Genomic DNA, 17,425 nt, shown 5'->3' on the forward strand with positions numbered 1-17,425 from the left:
CTGGACCGAATGTATCTTTATCATAACCATGTCCATCAATGCAACTTGACACCAATCTTCCTCGACATACCCTCTTCAACAGAGTCAAACCCATCCTCTACCTCCCTCCGTTTTTTCAACCTCCTCTCTCTTTCCCACCAATCCTTCTCCCTTAACCAATTACCCGACTCCTTCTGAAAATATTAAACTTTTCCAAGCCGAAATCTATTTTTGGCCTCCTCGGAGAGAGAGAGAGAGAGACATGCTAAGCCCTGTCTTGCAGACGGGTCACAAGGAGTAGGGGTGTTAACCCCCATGTCCTGGCTAAATTCCCAATCTGGCCCTCATACCATCATGGCCACCTAAACATCCCCAGATTACAATTGCCTCATTCATCCCCCTTCCTCTCCCATGTAACTATTTGCCAGGTTGTTGCTGTAAATGAGTGTTCTCGATCAAATTACCTGGTAAAACAAGGGTTAAATAAAATAATAAATAAAGTACTCCCTCTACTTCAAACACACTACCAGGCACATTCCCAGAAGAGCCGGGATTTTGTTTACCAACCACCAAATTGGAAATTTGCCCGTCATAAGTATCCAGACTGAAAGCATAATTAACTACATTTCACACAATGCATTGTTGATAGCCTCCCACGCAGCCTCAGTACGTACTGAGCGCTTGCCCCATTCCCTCCTCCCTATTTTAACGCTAGTTAAGATGGTGGTTAGAGCGTAAAGTGTCTCTACAGATAAGAAAGAAAAGGGCAAAACATCTATCAAGCCTTTTGAATTATAGCGAAATAATAAACCTAACATAATCTAAAGTGTCTATCTATACAAATCTGGACAGTTCAGAGACATTAGTAATCCCCGCCCAATTTGGTGTGACTGTCCATTTGGAGTGGAATCCCTGTAATACGGACAGGGTAAGTGGCTAGCAAGCTAGCCCAAACTATTATTGTAACTGTCTGCTACTGATTTCGTGGCAAAATAGCATTAGCTCCATGGTTGCATAAACGGATTGATACATTTTCTGTGTCAATGCCATCCTTTGCATCGTTGTCTATTTTTGGAGTTAATGAACTGTCAATGGTTTACTGTGTCGGCGTCTGTTAGCTAGTAAACTAACGTTAGTAGGCCGCAGCCGCTAGCTAGCCAAGTTAGCTAACTGCGAATGCCAGCCTAGACTCTGAAGTTAGCTTGTAGGCTAATGTTAGCCTATTAGCACCTTCGTTGGTTAGCAAGCTGTCACTTTGTATTCACAAGACTCCATGTCTTGTGAACTTTGGTTAACTATTTATTCAACCCAACATTAAGTGCATGTACTTTTACTCGTCGACTTGAGTATTTTATATTTTGTTTTAGCACCTGAACGGCTAGCTGATACATAATGTCATGCCGTGAACTAACATTAGAGAATCATTGCAAACCATTAGCAACATGCTAACGTTAGTTAGCTATCAAGCTGGTTGGAATAGCTAGTAACTATCAGTCAGCTGACGTTTGCTGCTTGCTTGTACAGCTGCACCAGAAAGAGGATAGGAGCGCGAAGCCCTTCGTATTTAGGCTGTAGTTTAACAACGGATTTTGAATTGCAATTCAACCAACTAGTGTTACCCTTGTAGCTAACGTTAGCTGGCATGTAGCTAGCTAGTTTTTGACGATATATTTAGTCTACTTACAATCAATAACTAGCTCTGTTTCAGTAACATCCTATTTGCAATTTACATCCCGGACAAGCGCAAACTCATCCTCAACAAACCCCAAGATTCGATAGGCCTGTTTATTTGATCAACCTGTGATGTAGTTGACAGCTACAAGATAGAACGCCCTCCTACTGTCAAAACACCACCTCATTCGTTTGTGCCTTCCACAAGCCACTACTTTGTAACAACTGCTAACACAAAATATATTGATGAGCCTCATACCATTTAGCTTAGGCTACATGATAATAGGACATCCCTCTTTACCAGTAGAACTAACTAAGTGAGCAGGTCCAGTTTAGGCCTACATTTTGCATTGACGGTAGTGTGTACTCTTCATGTTCTCCATTATTCACAATTTATATTCTTCAGAAATGCTCCAAATAGAGTTTGAGTAACAATTGTGTCCATCTCAACTTTCTATCCTCTCATCCCTTACTACGCTTCTCCCTCCCAGCCCGTGACCAGCCGTGACATCTGCTCCACCTCGCTGTGCCATAGGATGTCCCACAGCCCCGAGATAAAGGACGACTCCATGGAGTGCCCTCTGTGCATGGAGCCGCTGGAGATTGACGACGTAAACTTCTTTCCCTGCACCTGCGGCTACCAGATCTGCCGCTTCTGTTGGCACCGCATCCGCACAGATGAGAACGGCCTCTGCCCTGCCTGCAGAAAGGTACATAACCTATTTTACCTTGGCCCTTACCTTACCCTTCCGCTGGCACTGCCTCCACACAGACAAGAACAGCCTTTGCCCATCCTGCAGAAAAGTGAGGCTGGCTGGCGGGTGGTGCTGTCAATAAACATAGGTGTTATGCAAATGTGCCATACAATCTCGTAGAATATTATTCTGCTCCCAACTCTCCTCAGAAGGATATACAGTGCATTTGGAAAGTATTCAGACCCCTGGACTTTTTCCAAATTTTGTTATGTTCCAGCCTTATTCTAAAATGTATCATATGTTTTTCCCCTCATCAATCTACACACAAAATACCCCATAAAAAACTGTTTTTTTATTTTTACAAATGTATTAAAACCGGATACCTTATTTACGTAAGTATTCAGACTAGAGGATGACCGATTAATCGGAATGGCCGATTAATTAGGTCCGACTTCAAGTTTTCATAACAATTGGTAATCGGCATTTTTGGACACCGATCATAATGCACTCCACGAGGAGACTGCGTGGCAGGCTTGACTACCTGTTATGTGAGTGCAGCAAGGAGCCAAGGTAAGGTGCTAGCTAGCATTAAACGTATCTTATAAAAAACAATCAATCTTAACATAATCACCAGTTAACTACACATGGTTGAGGATATTACTAGTTTATCTAGCTTGTCCTGCGTTGCATACAATCGATGCGGTGCCTGTTAATTAATCATTGAATCATAGCCTACTTCGCCATACGGTTATTTAACAAGCGCATTCGCAAAAAAAGCACTGTCGTTATAGTTTCCGGATTTGACCATATCTGCACCACCCTGACACTGGCCAGGTGTTTCCGATTCTCTGTCACAACGACCCTATTAGTTGTTTCCCTTGCTCTGCAAGTGCCGTGGCTTTTGTGGAGTGATGGGTAACGATGCTTCGAGGGTGGCTGTTGTCGACGTGTTCCTGGTTTGGGCCCAGGTAGGGGCGAGGAGAGGGACGGAAGCTATACTGTTACACTGGCAATACTAAAGTGCCTATAAGGACATCCAATAGTCAAAGCTATATGAAATACAAATGGTATAGAGAGAAATAGTCCTATCATAACAACAACCTAAAACTTCTTACCTGGGAATATTGTAGACTCGTGTTCAAAGAAACGACCAGCTTTCATATGTTCTCATGTTCTGAGCAAGGAACTTAAACGTTAGCTTTTTTTACATGGCAAATATTGCACTTATACTTTCTTCTCCAACACTTTGTTTTTGCATTATTTAAACCAAATTGAACATGTTTCATTATTTATTTGAGGCTAAATTGATTTTATTGATGTATTATATTAAGTTAAAATAAAATGGTTCATTCAGTATTGTTGTAATTGTCATTATTATAACAACCAAAATTTGGCCGATTTAATCGGTATCGTCTTTATTGTGATCCTCCAATAATCAGTATCGGCGTTGAAAAATCATAATCGGTCGACCTCTAATTCAGACCCTTTGCTATGAGACTAAAAATTGAGCTCAGGTGCATCCTGTTTCCATTGGTCATCCTTGAGATGTTTCTACAACTTGATTGGAGTCCACCTGTGGTAAATTCAATTGATTGGACATGATTTGAAAAGGCACACACCTGTCTATGTAAGGTCCCACAGTTGACAGTGCATGTCAGAGAAAAAAAACGAGACATGAAGTCAAAGGAATTGTCCTAGACCTCCACCAATCAGGCCTTTACGGTAGAGTGACCAGATGGAAGCCACTCCTCCAGAAGCCAGCCACTCCTCCATAAATGGCACATGACATCTCGCTTGGAGTTTGCCAAAAGGCACCTAAAGGACTCTCAGACCATGAGAAACAAGATTTTCTGGTCTGATGAAACCAAGATTGAACTATTTGACCTGAATGCCAAGTGTCACGTCTGCAGGAATGCTGGCACCATCCCTATGGTGAAGCATGGTGGTGGCAGCATCATGTGGTGGGGATGTTTTTCCGTGGCAGGGACTGGGAAACAAGTCAGGATCGAGGGAAAGATGAACAGAGCAAAGTATAGAGAGATCCTTGATGAAAACCTGCTCCAGAGTGTTCAGGACCACAGACTGGGGCGACGGTTCAACTTCCAACAGGACAACGACCCTAAGCACACAGCCAAGACAACGCAGGAGTGGTTTCAGCAAAAGTCTCTCAATGTCCTTTAATGGCTCAGCCAGAGCTCGGACTTGAACCTGATTTAACATCTCTGGAGAGACCTGAAAATTGCTGTGTAGCGACTCTCCCCATCCACCCTGACAGAGCTTGAGAGGATCTGCAGAGAAGAATGGGAGAAACTCCCAAAATACAGGTGTGACAAGCTTGTCATGTCATACCCAAGGAGACTCTAGGCTGTAATCGCTTCCAAAGGTGCTTCAACAAAGTACTGAGTGAAGGGTCTGAATACTACTTACTTATTTAATACATTTGTAAAAATGTCTAAACATGTTTTTGCTTTGTCATTATGGGGTGTTGTGTGTAGATTGATGGGGGGGGGGCAATTGAATACATTTTAGAATACGGCTGTAACAACATAATGTGGGAAAAAATTAAATGGGTCGGAATACTTTACAAATACGCTGTACCTACGTACAGGTGAGCTTACCTGTCTTTCTATCTCTGCCCCCTACCATCCAGCCGTACCCGGAGGACCCTGCGGTGTACAAGCCCCTGTCACAGGAGGAGATTCAGAGGATAAAGAATGAGAAGAAGCAGAAGCAGAACGAGAAGAAACAGAAGGTGACAGAGAATCGGAAACACCTGGCCAGTGTCAGGGTGGTGCAGAGAAACCTGGTTTTTGTTGTCGGGCTCTCTCAAAGGCTCGCAGACCCAGAGGTGAGACAGAACGCGTGTACACACACACACACACACACACACACACACACACACACACACACACACACACGGGGTCAGGGTGGTGCAGAGAAACCTGGTGTTTGTCGGGCTCTCTCAAAGGCTCGCAGACCCAGAGGTGAGACGGGACACGTGCGCACACACACACATAGGGTCAGGGTGGTGCAGAGAAACCTGGTGTTCGATTCCACAATATAAGCCTACTACATAAATATAGACGTGTGTGTGAGTGAATCGGGGATTGTTTTTTAACCTTTTATTTTATAAAATGACTAACCGGTTTCTAGTTATTTTATGCAAATGTTGAGGCCCCCTCACGCCCAAAGGAAACGCTGGCATACCGAAAATGAAGATATTTAGTGAATTTCCTACCTAAAATGTCAAGACTGCTGCCACTTACAAAGGCATACATTTTATGTCTATGCTATGGGCTGACTGTGGCTATCCCACGGCTGGATATGAGAAACACGGCTCTTTGCCTAGGGGTAAATATGTGGTCCTCTGTAGCTCATTTGGTAGAGCATGGCACTTGTAACGCCAGGATAGTGGTTTAGATTCCCGGGACCACCTGTACGTGAAGTGAATGCATTGCATGACTAAGTCTCTTTGTATAAAAGCGTCTCTCAAATGGCATGTGTGTATATATATATATATTTTTTTATATATAGTTAAGGTGGCAAAATTCCACAAACATTTTCCAAAATTCTCAGGTTTTCCAGAAATTGGGAATCCTCCAACTAGGATTTCTGGAAAACCTGGGTGTTACTTGGGTGTTATTTTCCCACATCTGTTTTAAGCTAAAATGCCATAGGTTTCTTGTTCTATATGAAATATATTCCATGTGATCTACTATCCCATTTCCTTTACAGTTAACCCATGCATGCTTGTTTGCCTGGGCAATGTTTTTTTTGCTGCTTAAATGAGCTGTTGCACATAGAGTACATAGTTTTATCGTAGATTACTTGACGTCCACAGATGTGGGTGAAGATCAAAATAATTTAGAACATTGTTCTAACACACACACACACATGCTAAATCTAAGTCCCCAGCCCTCCACTGTGCTTCAGCCATAACCTAGTTAGTGTGAGCGATATAGCATTTCATCTCACTATTCTCTTACTTGATCATATTTCTGGTCTACTGACTTAGCTACATTTGTTTTCCCTCCAACTGGATTTATACAATTCTGTTTGAACAATTTCCCCATAATGCTAGAGCGTAGTACATTCATCCCTCTATTTGTCTCTGTTTCTCCACAGGTTCTAAAGAGGCCAGAATATTTTGGGAAGTTTGGGAAAATACACAAGGTGGTCATCAACAACAGCACATCATATGCAGGTTCACAGGTAAGAGCTGGTTCTATGTGGCTCAGTTGGTGAAAGACACGGTCGTGGGTTCAATTCCCGCAGAGATCCCATACAGAAAATATTTACACTGACTGTACTGTAAATCACTTTGGATAAAAGTGCCTGCTAAGTGGCACATCATAAGATGTGGGATTATTGAAACGTTGGTACTCTTTCGATACCAGAACATGAAAAACGGTTCGGTGTTAGAATTTGTTTCTTCTGATATTTCTGTCAAATGTCTCACGTCGTCTACTGATTGGGAGAGGAGCTAACACGATGCTGGGCTTCAACATGCTCGCGCCCCACTCATGCTGCACAGAAGTTAACACATTTGAATAATGCAACACAGCATGTAGAAATGTTGCAACTGCAAATAACTGTTCACAAAACATGGTCCATTTACAGGCTAGAACACTTTACAATACAATAAGATACCGGTCGCTTTCAACTTTGTAGGCGAGCTTTCCTTGCTAGCTTACAGTGGAAGTTAACATCAGTTCACTCCCCTAGTACTTTGTTTGCGATATTATATGAACATAATGCGAAAATAGGCTGATTTCAGCATCACGTCTTCCAGTCTCTCTTACTGTGTGAATGACGTCATTAGGTCTTAGTGTGCACTTTTATAGAAGAGATCGTTTCTTCTACGCAAATGTGGATCAGTACAATAAAATAATTCCCAAATGGAAGGGAATTGTTAGCCCCATGATATCATCCAAAACATGCTCAATAACTCAATGCAACACACACACTCCTATTGAATATGTATTCACCTGTGTTGTGAATAGGCTTAGGCATTGGCCTATTTTTATTTACCCACTTTATCTATAGAGATTTACCATTCAAATAAATGATTAGCATGAAGTTATGTAGTTTTGTTTTTACCAAAGTCAAATTGATTGTGTAATTGGTTTGTTAATGCACACATGGTTGTCTCTGAAAAAATCCACCACATTGTTGATGATATTGAGCTCGAAAGATCTGTCTGGTTCAAATGCCATCCTGTGACTTTGGCTAATATATGTGGGATTGAATTCAACAGCAGGTGATTTCCTCTCAAATGTAAATATGGAGAATGGGGAACATGAACTACCTATTTAAAATGTTGACTGTTTTCTGATCCACAGGGTCCCAGTGCTAGTGCCTATGTCACTTACATCCGCTCTGAAGACGCCCTCAGAGCAATACAATGTGTGAACAATGTGGTGGTGGACGGTAGAACACTCAAGGTGTGAGACTTAACACACAGGAACAGACATTCAGGGCCGGTTTCACCAGACACAGATTAAACCAAATCCTGGATAAAATAAATTCCATTGAGGGTTCATTTTAGTCCAGGACTAGGCTAAAACTGTGTCTGGGAAACTGGTCGTAGAAGTATTTGGTGACTTTTTTTTTGTAAGGAATGCTATCAAATACTATGACTTCTGACCTCAGCTGAAGAGAACATTCAACAGAATGTCATCACAAGTACATTTTCACTGAGCTTTCTGTGTGTTTTTGTATTGCAGGCTTCTTTAGGCACAACAAAATACTGCAGTTACTTCCTCAAAAGCATGCAGTGTCCCAAACCAGACTGTATGTATCTACACGAGCTGGGGGACGAGGCGGCTAGCTTTACGAAAGAGGAGATGCAGGTCAACAAACCGTTATTCTTCCTGTCTGTGTTTGGGTTGGTGGGCGACTAGAGATGGCAGATAACTTGACGTCATGTATTGTACTTGCCTGGGTGTCAGTAGGCCAGGGCATATGTGTCCGATGATGGTGACCAATCCAGTTTCTTCTCTTGGATCAATAGAGTTAATTCATTCAGATGTAAGGGTTAGGCCTGGCTGTGTTTATATATTCTTCCCTTTAGAGAATTTTTTTTTTGGTGTCTGCCACAATTTTGTATCGTATTCTTACTTCAAATTACTTCAGACCTCCGCATTAGTGTTTCTTGAATCTAGCCTGCTCCCAGATCTGTTTGTTGTATAGCCAACTCCTATAGTCGCTGCCATACAGTTGAATTGAGTTAGGTGCACAGTGGGAGCATAGTGTTATTATTCACTGCTAAAATGACTTAATGTAATGTTTGTGTCCTTAGGCCGGGAAACACCAAGAATACGAGCAGAAACTACTCCAGGACCTCTACAAAATGAACCCCAGCTTTCTACAAACACCAACGTGTTCAGGGGAAAAGTCCAAAAGCAAATCTTCAAATTCTACACAAAGGTACATTTGGTATTTTGGTTCTCCCCTCTATCTTTTTCTTCCACGCAGCATCCCTTGATTTGATGACATTGACCTTATTTGGGGGGGCAGGACTGAGGTTGGGGAACCCTGGTCGACACAATGTATTTGCATATTTCTTTCTTGCAGTTTCTATTGTGTGCTTTTATTGTGAGACCTTGGGTGAGTAAGATCCATTGATACATGTAATGAATACATTATTTGAATGGCAAATAAACTTGATATGTGAAACCTCTCGCCGCAAACCCAAAAAGCAAATATTTGCACTGAAGGCCGTGGCACTAACAGCTAGAACACCGCAGGCCGCAGTTCCCTCTCCAAGTCTTCCACACAACATCTCTCTCTTCCATGCTGACCTCTTGTTTTTGTCAATTTCTCAACACAGACCCAGCAACGGCAAGGACGGGTGGCCAACACTATCGGGGTATGGTGGCAAACTGGCCAATGGGCTGTCAGAGGACAGGAAATCTCCTCCGCTGCTAGACTGCTGTCTGGACCCAGAAGTCATGACCTCAGACGGGTTAGGACTTGGCCTGGGGCCGGACACAGGGATGGGGTCTGTCCAGGGGGCTGCCCTGTCCCCCTTCTCTTCTAATTGTGACAGCAACGGGTAATCTATAGTAATATAGTAGTACATTAATGGGGATACCTAGTCAGTTGTACAACTGAAAATGTCTTCTTCATTTAACCCAACCCCTCTGAATCAGAGAGGTGCGGAGGGTTGCCTTAATCGACGTCCACGTCTTCAGTGGATTAACTGCCTTGCTCAGGGGCAGAACTACAGATGTTTACCTTATCAGCTCGGGGATTGGATCTAGCAGCCTTTTGGTTACTGGCCCATCGCTCCTACCCGCCAGGCTATTAGTCTTATATTAGTGAGGCTGGGCCTGGGGCTGGACACGGGGATGTGCTCTGTCCCCCTTCTACTCCAATTGTGACAGTGATCCCGTTATTACCGGGACAGACATACAGGCTGGCTGGAGTTGAGCTAAACCAAGCTGTACCGAGAAGACAAGGTTACACATTCACTATAGTTGCTGAAAAGGGAAATGTGAACAATAGAGTGAACTGAAAAGGGTATAACTCACAGGCCAAACTGGCCACCTTTTTTGGTCCCTTTTGTTAGGCCATGAACTACACAGTTGCGTAGTCTGATGCTGGTCTGTTTCTCTTTCCCTCTAGTCCCAGCGACAAACCTCCGGAATCAATAGGTATGGTGAATGGAGAGACTTTACAACAGGTAAGAAGACTTTTGCTACCTTTAGATAATTTAACATGTAGAAGTAAAGTATTTTAATCATTTGAATGTCTTTTCAAGATTCTTATAAATGTATAGATAATTACTTTATTTACATGTAGTACATAGGGATGGTATTAGAGAAATTGTCATATCTATCCAGACTAGACTGTTTCTTCCCTGAGCCATTTTTAAATGCCCAGTTTAGTCCAAAATGGGACTTTCCCGCTTTTTCTATATATATTTCCACACTGAGGTTGGAATAATACAGTGAAAATTATGATAATGCCATTTTAGTGTAAGAGCTATTTGAAAACACCGGCTGAAATTACCAGGCGGTAAATTAGTTATAGACCAATAAGAGTTCCAAACCCCTCTACCAATAATAGCTCCTCAATTAATCAGACCACTCCCAGACAGTCCTAGCAAAATTATTGAATCGGAAATTGCTCTTTGCTAAGAAGCATTTTTTAAATGTATTTTGGACCATTTTAATTGAAAACAATCACAGTAAGGTACTCAATGGGTTACCAAGAAATTATTTGATATTGACGTAAAAACGTCTGCATTGGTTGGACCTTTAAAAGATTTGTTTTCATTATGAATTATTATTGTTTACACATGTTAGACGGTATTAACGGTATCCCCCCACTAATTCAGTCCCCTTATTCCTCTTTCCCCCTTCCAGATGCCTAACCGCGAGTCCCCTTCCCCTCCCCCGGGGCTGACTAAGCCCCCCAGCAGTCTGGTGGTTCCCATCACTGTAGCAGACCTCACCGCCCGCTCGCCCTTCGAGGGGGCTGCTGCAGAGTCCCAGTCCCTGTTCTCCGACAACAGTAACTTCAGACACCCCAACCCCATCCCGTCCGGCCTGCCCCCCTTCGCCAGCTCGCCTAGAGGGGGATCCGACTGGCCCATGACCCCCGAACCACAGAGCCTCTTCGCATCAGGTGGGTTGTGTGGGGCAGAATCACGCAGATGCACGAGCGCACACGCACTCCGTCACGGTTAAGAAACAATGCTTCCGTTAACAAAGGCAGTTTCTGCTCCACTGTTTGAACCTTGTGCCAATGAAGACAAAAGTTACACACTTGTCTCTCCTTGCTGTGGATTCATTTGACTAACGTTGCTAACCACTTGCTAACTCTTCCACCCTTGCTCTCCTCAGACACAATACCGGTCTCCTCCTCCACAGACTGGCAGGCAGCCTTCGGCTTCGGCTCCTCTACTAAACAGCAGCAGGACGACGACCTGGGCTTCGACCCCTTTGACGTGACACGGAAGGCCCTGGCTGACCTCATTGAGAAGGAGTTGTCAGTCCAGGACCAGCCCAGTCCCCTGGGGTCCCCCAGCCCCTTCGGCCTCCACCACCCCGGGTCCCACCACGGCCTCCACATGCCCCTCTCCAACCCCAACCATTTCCCCAGCAGCATTGGACCTCCACCCCGCCTCTCTCAGCTCCACCACAGGCACATTTCTAGCTCCTTTAGTTTCCCTGGTTCCCAGAGTCAGAGCAGTCATCATGGTGGAAGTCAGGCTGCCCAGGCCGCTGCAGCTCGGCATACCTGGATGGGCATGCCTCCCTCGGCACGCAGCAATAACCACCTCCTCTCACACTTGAACCACTCAGCCAATGCTGGAGGAGGACATAGCAACTTCCTGGACTTGAGCATGCCTCCTCAGCACCACAGTCACAATACAGGGCTGGGAGGGATCCCCATGTCAGGTAGGATACCCTGGGTCTGTTTTCTGGGAGTGTTGGGGTCAGTTATGTCCCGTGTCAAATGGAATTGACCCTAACCCTGGTTGAGTCGGGTTTAGCGCAATCTGTTCAGTATGAACGTACAAGCATTGAACTTCAAAACATATGTAATCGTTTTGCCTGTTTTGATCATGTCATATTGACCTTGCGAGAAACATATTACATGCAGATGCATTTGTGTTTTGCCCTGTGAAGACTTACAAATCTATATTTATGTCTTCTCTATCGTTGATATCTTTTTTTACAGAAGCAAAGCAGCACTCATGTTCTCACTTATCCCTGATGAAATGTATTTTTCTCTCTCTCTGCAGAAAACAGCAGTTCTATAGACGGCCTCAATGTGAAAGAATGGCAGGACGGTTTGAGAGCTCTCCTCCCCAACATCAACATCAACTTCGGGGGTCTCCCCAACTCCTCCTCCTCTTCCTCTTCCTCCTCTTCCTCCAGTATGAACCACATGGGGGGTCCCGGGGGGCTAAATGGGCCAGGGGGACTCTCACACAGTCTCAGCTGGGATGGTACGGCCAGCTGGATGGACCCAGCTATCATCACAGGTAGTGAGTAACTTTACATTTTGTTTATTATAAACAAATGTATTTTTGTTGTATTGCACCGGTTTCCCAAACTCTGTACTAGGGATCCCAAGGGGTGCATGTGTAGTTTTCTGCCGTATCACTACACAGCTGATTCAAATTGTCACTTCCAACCAGAATCTACATCTTCATTCACCTCTTTCTTTCTCTCCTCACCTCAGGCATCCCAGCCTCAGCAGGCAGCAGTTTAGACTGTCTCCAGGAGGACCAGAACCCTCCCCACTGGCTCAAATCCCTACAGGCCCTGACAGAGATGGACGGCCCTGCACTGCCATCACTCCCCCAGCAGCCCCAGAACCAGCAACACCAGTCCCTCCACCACAGCCACCACCATGGCCTCCTAGACCAGGCCTCCTCACACCCACACCTCCACCACAGAGCAGGCTCTGGTTGGGCCCCCTACCTGCCCGGCCTGACCCAGCCCACACACCCCAACCCCAGCCAATTCCACAGCCCTCCCCCAGGCTTCCAGACAGCCTTCAGACCCCCAGGCCAAAGCGCCACAGAGTTGCTACAGAGCGCCTCCGCCGGGGACCGCCACTAAACTAAAGACAGATTACAGCAGACTACCCCCGACCCACGTCGTAATCCCGATCCCCAATGCAATACAGATACAGTACACACACTAATCTGCAGATTATCAGATTATGAAAATGATTAACAAAATAACAAGGCTTTCTTTTTCTTTCTCCTTCCTCCTTTTTTTCTATTCTAAAGGCCTATTTGTTTGTTTTGGTTTTTGTGGCACATGACATGAATGACCTGTTAACCCTTTATGTCTGCTACTGACCGGCCCCACTGAGCTCCAGTAGTCAGGGTCGCCTTCAGTAGGATGCACCGTAGTCAAACGTTTTCCAACGGAAAAATGAAAAGGAGCGTTTCTTATTGGGCAGATATGTCCATGTAAGTCCCTCATGGTTTTCTTTTGTTTGGTGCATAATGAACACGACCCAGATGAATTGTTTGGGATCAGAGCGGTGCTGACTACTCTGAGCTTCACGTGGAGTCTGTCCGTATGATCTAGACGAGCACAGAGAATAGGAGCAGTGATACATTTTGTGACACCCAAGACGATAACTCCAAATGTACAGGAGTCAAGATTAGCTAACGTGAGTAATTTTTAAGAAGTAAATTTATGATTAAATATGAAACCTGTAGGAAAATCGTCGTGAAAAAAAGTGAAGTCATGATTACTCTTTGAGAATGAAGCAACAAACTGAATAGTGAATCTGCTCTTAAAGCTTTGCCCCAAGGGCCCTCATCCTCCCCACTTTGATTAAAACAGGAGACTGAATGAAACGGTTAACACTCACTCAGTGCAGAGAAGCTTTAAGGTGAACTATAACTTTAAGGCAAAAATTATACCAAATGCCTTTTAACTGATTAAGAGGAGGTAGGATTGAAAATCTTTAGAGAAAAACAGGGGTAAATATTACTTCAGGCTTGTTTTAATTGGTTCAGATGACAGAAAATGATGCAGACAGAGATGGTAACAGATGGATATAATGTTAGGATGTGGGAGTTGAGGGCACAGCCAAGCCAATCTGCTTCCCTGTTAGGCAGGGTCACAATGGTCACGTTCCAGGCTGACAATATTGCAGTCACGCTGCACTCACGCAGCAACCAATGGTCATCGACTTTGCTGACTGGTGTCAGTCTGCTATATCATATGCGGTTAACTGATATAACTGATTAGCTATACCTGATTAACTAGTTAGCTGATACAGGCATTGTGAGATCTGGCAGGCAACTGCAATGTAGTCTGCCTGGAATGCGCACCAATGGCCTGTCTTGTACAGGTCATTAAAACCCACATTCCCTTTGGGGTCATGGTGCCCCATCCTGTAGTAGAGGCAAGATTCAGTTCGACCTCTGTATCAGAGGATGGAGCACTGCCTAACTGGGGGACTGACCGCCAGGGTTGGAAGAATAATAATTAGTCTCACGACTATTCTCAGATTGGAAGAATAATAGGCCTAGTGTCATGATACCAGACCTCAGCACGTTACATGCTAGTTCTGGGGAAACTAAGAATGGCTGGAGTGGAGGCAAAAAATGTAAGAACAATATTTAAAGGAAAACACCCCAGAATGATATTTTGATATCATTTCATTAGTTGATTGTTGAAGTCCCATTTTTTTTTGCATGGCAGCAATCAAGTTAAGATGTTTAACATTCAAAATTCAGATTTACTGCTGTTATGCTCTTTTTTTCATAACATGCTGCGTTTTGCATCATATGAAGCAAAATGCATCATACCAGCTGTTTTTTTCTGTTTTTTGAAAGTTTGGGATTATAACAGCAGTGGACTGAATGTTTTGGGGTGGAATTTTACTTTAAAGACTGTTGGAGGGAAGATGGGACATCCTAAGATGTAGGGTTTGGTCTGATACGCACAGTGCCACTGTGTGGCAACTACAGTAGCTAAACCCTTATCAGGAAAGTCACAAGAAGACCCAACAGATAAATGATGAAAAGGCTTCCTAGATATGCACCTGTAGAAAAGAGTGAGAATTTAAATAATGTCATGCGATATCGGAGATTGTGTGAAAGGAAGGTGCTAGAAGACGACGACAAACGACGGCTAGCAATTTAATCCAAGGAGCGCTCTGCCTCTCTCTGGGCCTTGAGAATGAATAACCTCCCTTCACAAACTTTTATTTTTAAGTCTTAACTCTATAATATCTACATCTTTATCTCTCTCTTTCTCTCTCCTGCTATATCCCCTATTAAAACATTATTCACTAGAAACATGAACTGATCCAGGTGAAACCAACAGTCATACTTACTGTGGTTTTTAACGTGATGCGGAGATATAAAACACAATGAGGAGCTTAAAGGAATTGAACTGTCCACTGCCCGTCTGGAAAAACAAACCTTAAATAAAATGAAAAACCCAGTGCTCGAGTTGGCTCTTTTTGTTGTTTCAGAGATTCACACTATCACGTTTCAATGTTGTTTTTTTCTTCAAGTTCAAGTATTACACAGGCTGTTCTAATCTATCATAACTTGTAACACTGGCTATATCAACAACTCGCAGGGTCTGTTAGTTTCCTGGACTCAAGATTAAGCCTAGTCTTGGACTAAAAATGTATGTCACTGCTCAATGGAAATTCTCCAATCTTTCTAGTCCAGGATTAGACTTGATCTGCCCCCGGGAACCCGAGTCCTGTTTCTGACGTAACGTGCTTGATCTCCACAGCATGAAGACCAGCATTTTAAGACCAGGAGAACATTTGAATGACCCTACCAAATGTTGACACCACAAACTAAGTCAATAAATAATTTCTTCAGGCTTTCTCTCCACTAGGGGCCAGTCTGTCTTTACTCAGTGCTCCGGCTCTGCAGTCCAAACACTGGATGTCCCAAATGGCACCCTATTCCCTATTTACTGCACTACGTTTTTACTAGGGCCCTGGACAAAGGTAGTACACTAAATGGGGAATAGGATAGGATGCCATTTGGGATGATGCCTCTGTCTACCCAGACAAGGTTACAGAGAGCTTGGTGGAATGTTGATGCTGAAGGTTGTCTCTGGGTACATTGTCTTCATTGATTCTCCCCTGTAAAACTAATTGTTTCATTCTGTCCCAACTGATAATATTGACATTGTCCTAAATTGATTTATTGACTTTGAGAAAGATGGCAGGAGTATGTAGCTAAGAAGATATCTGCCTTTTTTGTTTGTGTGTGTATATGTGTTATATATATATATATATATGTATGTATGTGACAGGGGGATGAAGTTTATATTAGTTATTCCATATGCAGTCCTCAACCTCCCCCTGTGCTGTGCAGCCAGACAGCCTAGCAGAATAGCAGTGGGCTCTGTAGCTACCTGCAGCAGAATAGCAGTGGGCTCTGTAGCTACCTGCAGCAGAATAGTAGTGGGCTCTGTAGCTACCTGCAGCAGAATAGCAGTGGGCTCTGTAGCTACCTGCAGCAGAATAGCAGTGGGCTCTGTAGCTACCTGCAGCAGAATAGCAGTGGGCTCTGTAGCTACCTGCAGCAGAATAGCAGTGGGCTCTGTAGCTACCTGCAGCAGAATAGTAGTGGGCTCTGTAGCTACCTGCAGCAGAATAGCAGTGGGCTCTGTAGCTACCTGCAGCAGAATAGCAGTGGGCTCTGTAGCTACCTGCAGCAGAATAGTAGTGTGCTCTGTAGCTACCTGCAGCAGAATAGCAGTGGGCTCTGTAGCTACCTGCAGCAGAATAGCAGTGGGCTCTGTAGCTACCTGCAGCAGAATAGCAGTGGGCTCTGTAGCTACCTGCAGCAGAATAGCAGTGGGCTCTGTAGCTACCTGCAGAAGAATAGCAGTGGGCTCTGTAGCTACCTGCAGCAGAATAGTAGTGGGCTCTGTAGCTACCTGCAGCAGAATAGTAGTGTGCTCTGTAGCTACTTGCAGCAGAATAGCAGTGGGCTCTGTAGCTACCTGCAGCAGAATAGCAGTGGGCTCTGTAGCTACCTGCAGCAGAATAGCAGTGGGCTCTGTAGCTACCTGCAGCAGAATAGCAGTGGGCTCTGTAGCTACCTGCAGCAGAATAGCAGTGGGCTCTGTAGCTACCTGCAGCAGAATAGCAGTGTGCTCTGTAGCTACCTGCAGCAGAATAGTAGTGTGCTCTGTAGCTACCTGCAGCAGAATAGTAGTGTGCTCTGTAGCTACTTGCAGCAGAATAGCAGTGGGCTGGGTAGCTACTTGCAGCAGAATAGCAGTGGGCTGGGTAGCTACTTGCAGCAGAATAGTAGTGTGCTCTGTAGCTACTTGCAGCAGAATAGTAGTGTGCTCTGTAGCTACTTGCAGCAGAATAGTAGTGTGCTCTGTAGCTACCTGCAGCAGAATAGTAGTGTGCTCTGTAGCTACCTGCAGCAGAATAGTAGTGTGCTCTGTAGCTACTTGCAGCAGAATAGCAGTGGGCTCTGTAGCTACCTGCAGCAGAATAGCAGTGGGCTCTGTAGCTACCTGCAGCAGAATAGCAGTGGGCTCTGTAGCTACTTGCAGCAGAATAGCAGTGGGCTCTGTAGCTACTTGCAGCAGAATAGC

General features: G+C 44.3%; 1 protein-coding gene across 2 annotated transcripts; it reads left to right on the forward strand.

Moving 5' to 3' along the window:
- The first annotated feature begins 670 nt into the window (after positions 1-670).
- LOC139408593 (CCR4-NOT transcription complex subunit 4-like) lies at positions 671-15,283 on the forward strand. 2 transcript variants are annotated; one of them, XM_071152673.1, is made up of 13 exons: positions 671-907; positions 2,142-2,360; positions 4,996-5,193; positions 6,471-6,557; positions 7,688-7,789; positions 8,072-8,197; positions 8,647-8,774; positions 9,178-9,402; positions 9,975-10,032; positions 10,718-10,979; positions 11,198-11,755; positions 12,103-12,345; positions 12,546-15,283. In XM_071152673.1, the coding sequence occupies exons 2-13, from the start codon at positions 2,187-2,189 to the stop codon at positions 12,926-12,928; spliced, it is 2,544 nt and encodes an 847-aa protein (XP_071008774.1). In that variant the 5' UTR covers positions 671-907; positions 2,142-2,186; the 3' UTR covers positions 12,929-15,283. The 2 variants fall into 2 exon arrangements, with proteins under 2 accessions (XP_071008774.1, XP_071008766.1); XM_071152665.1 differs by having other exon boundaries at positions 678-907; positions 12,103-12,348.
- The last annotated feature ends 2,142 nt before the right edge of the window (positions 15,284-17,425 follow it).

The sequence above is a fragment of the Oncorhynchus clarkii genome, chromosome 1 (assembly GCF_045791955.1).
Source record: "Oncorhynchus clarkii lewisi isolate Uvic-CL-2024 chromosome 1, UVic_Ocla_1.0, whole genome shotgun sequence".
Taxonomy (NCBI): domain Eukaryota; kingdom Metazoa; phylum Chordata; class Actinopteri; order Salmoniformes; family Salmonidae; genus Oncorhynchus; species Oncorhynchus clarkii.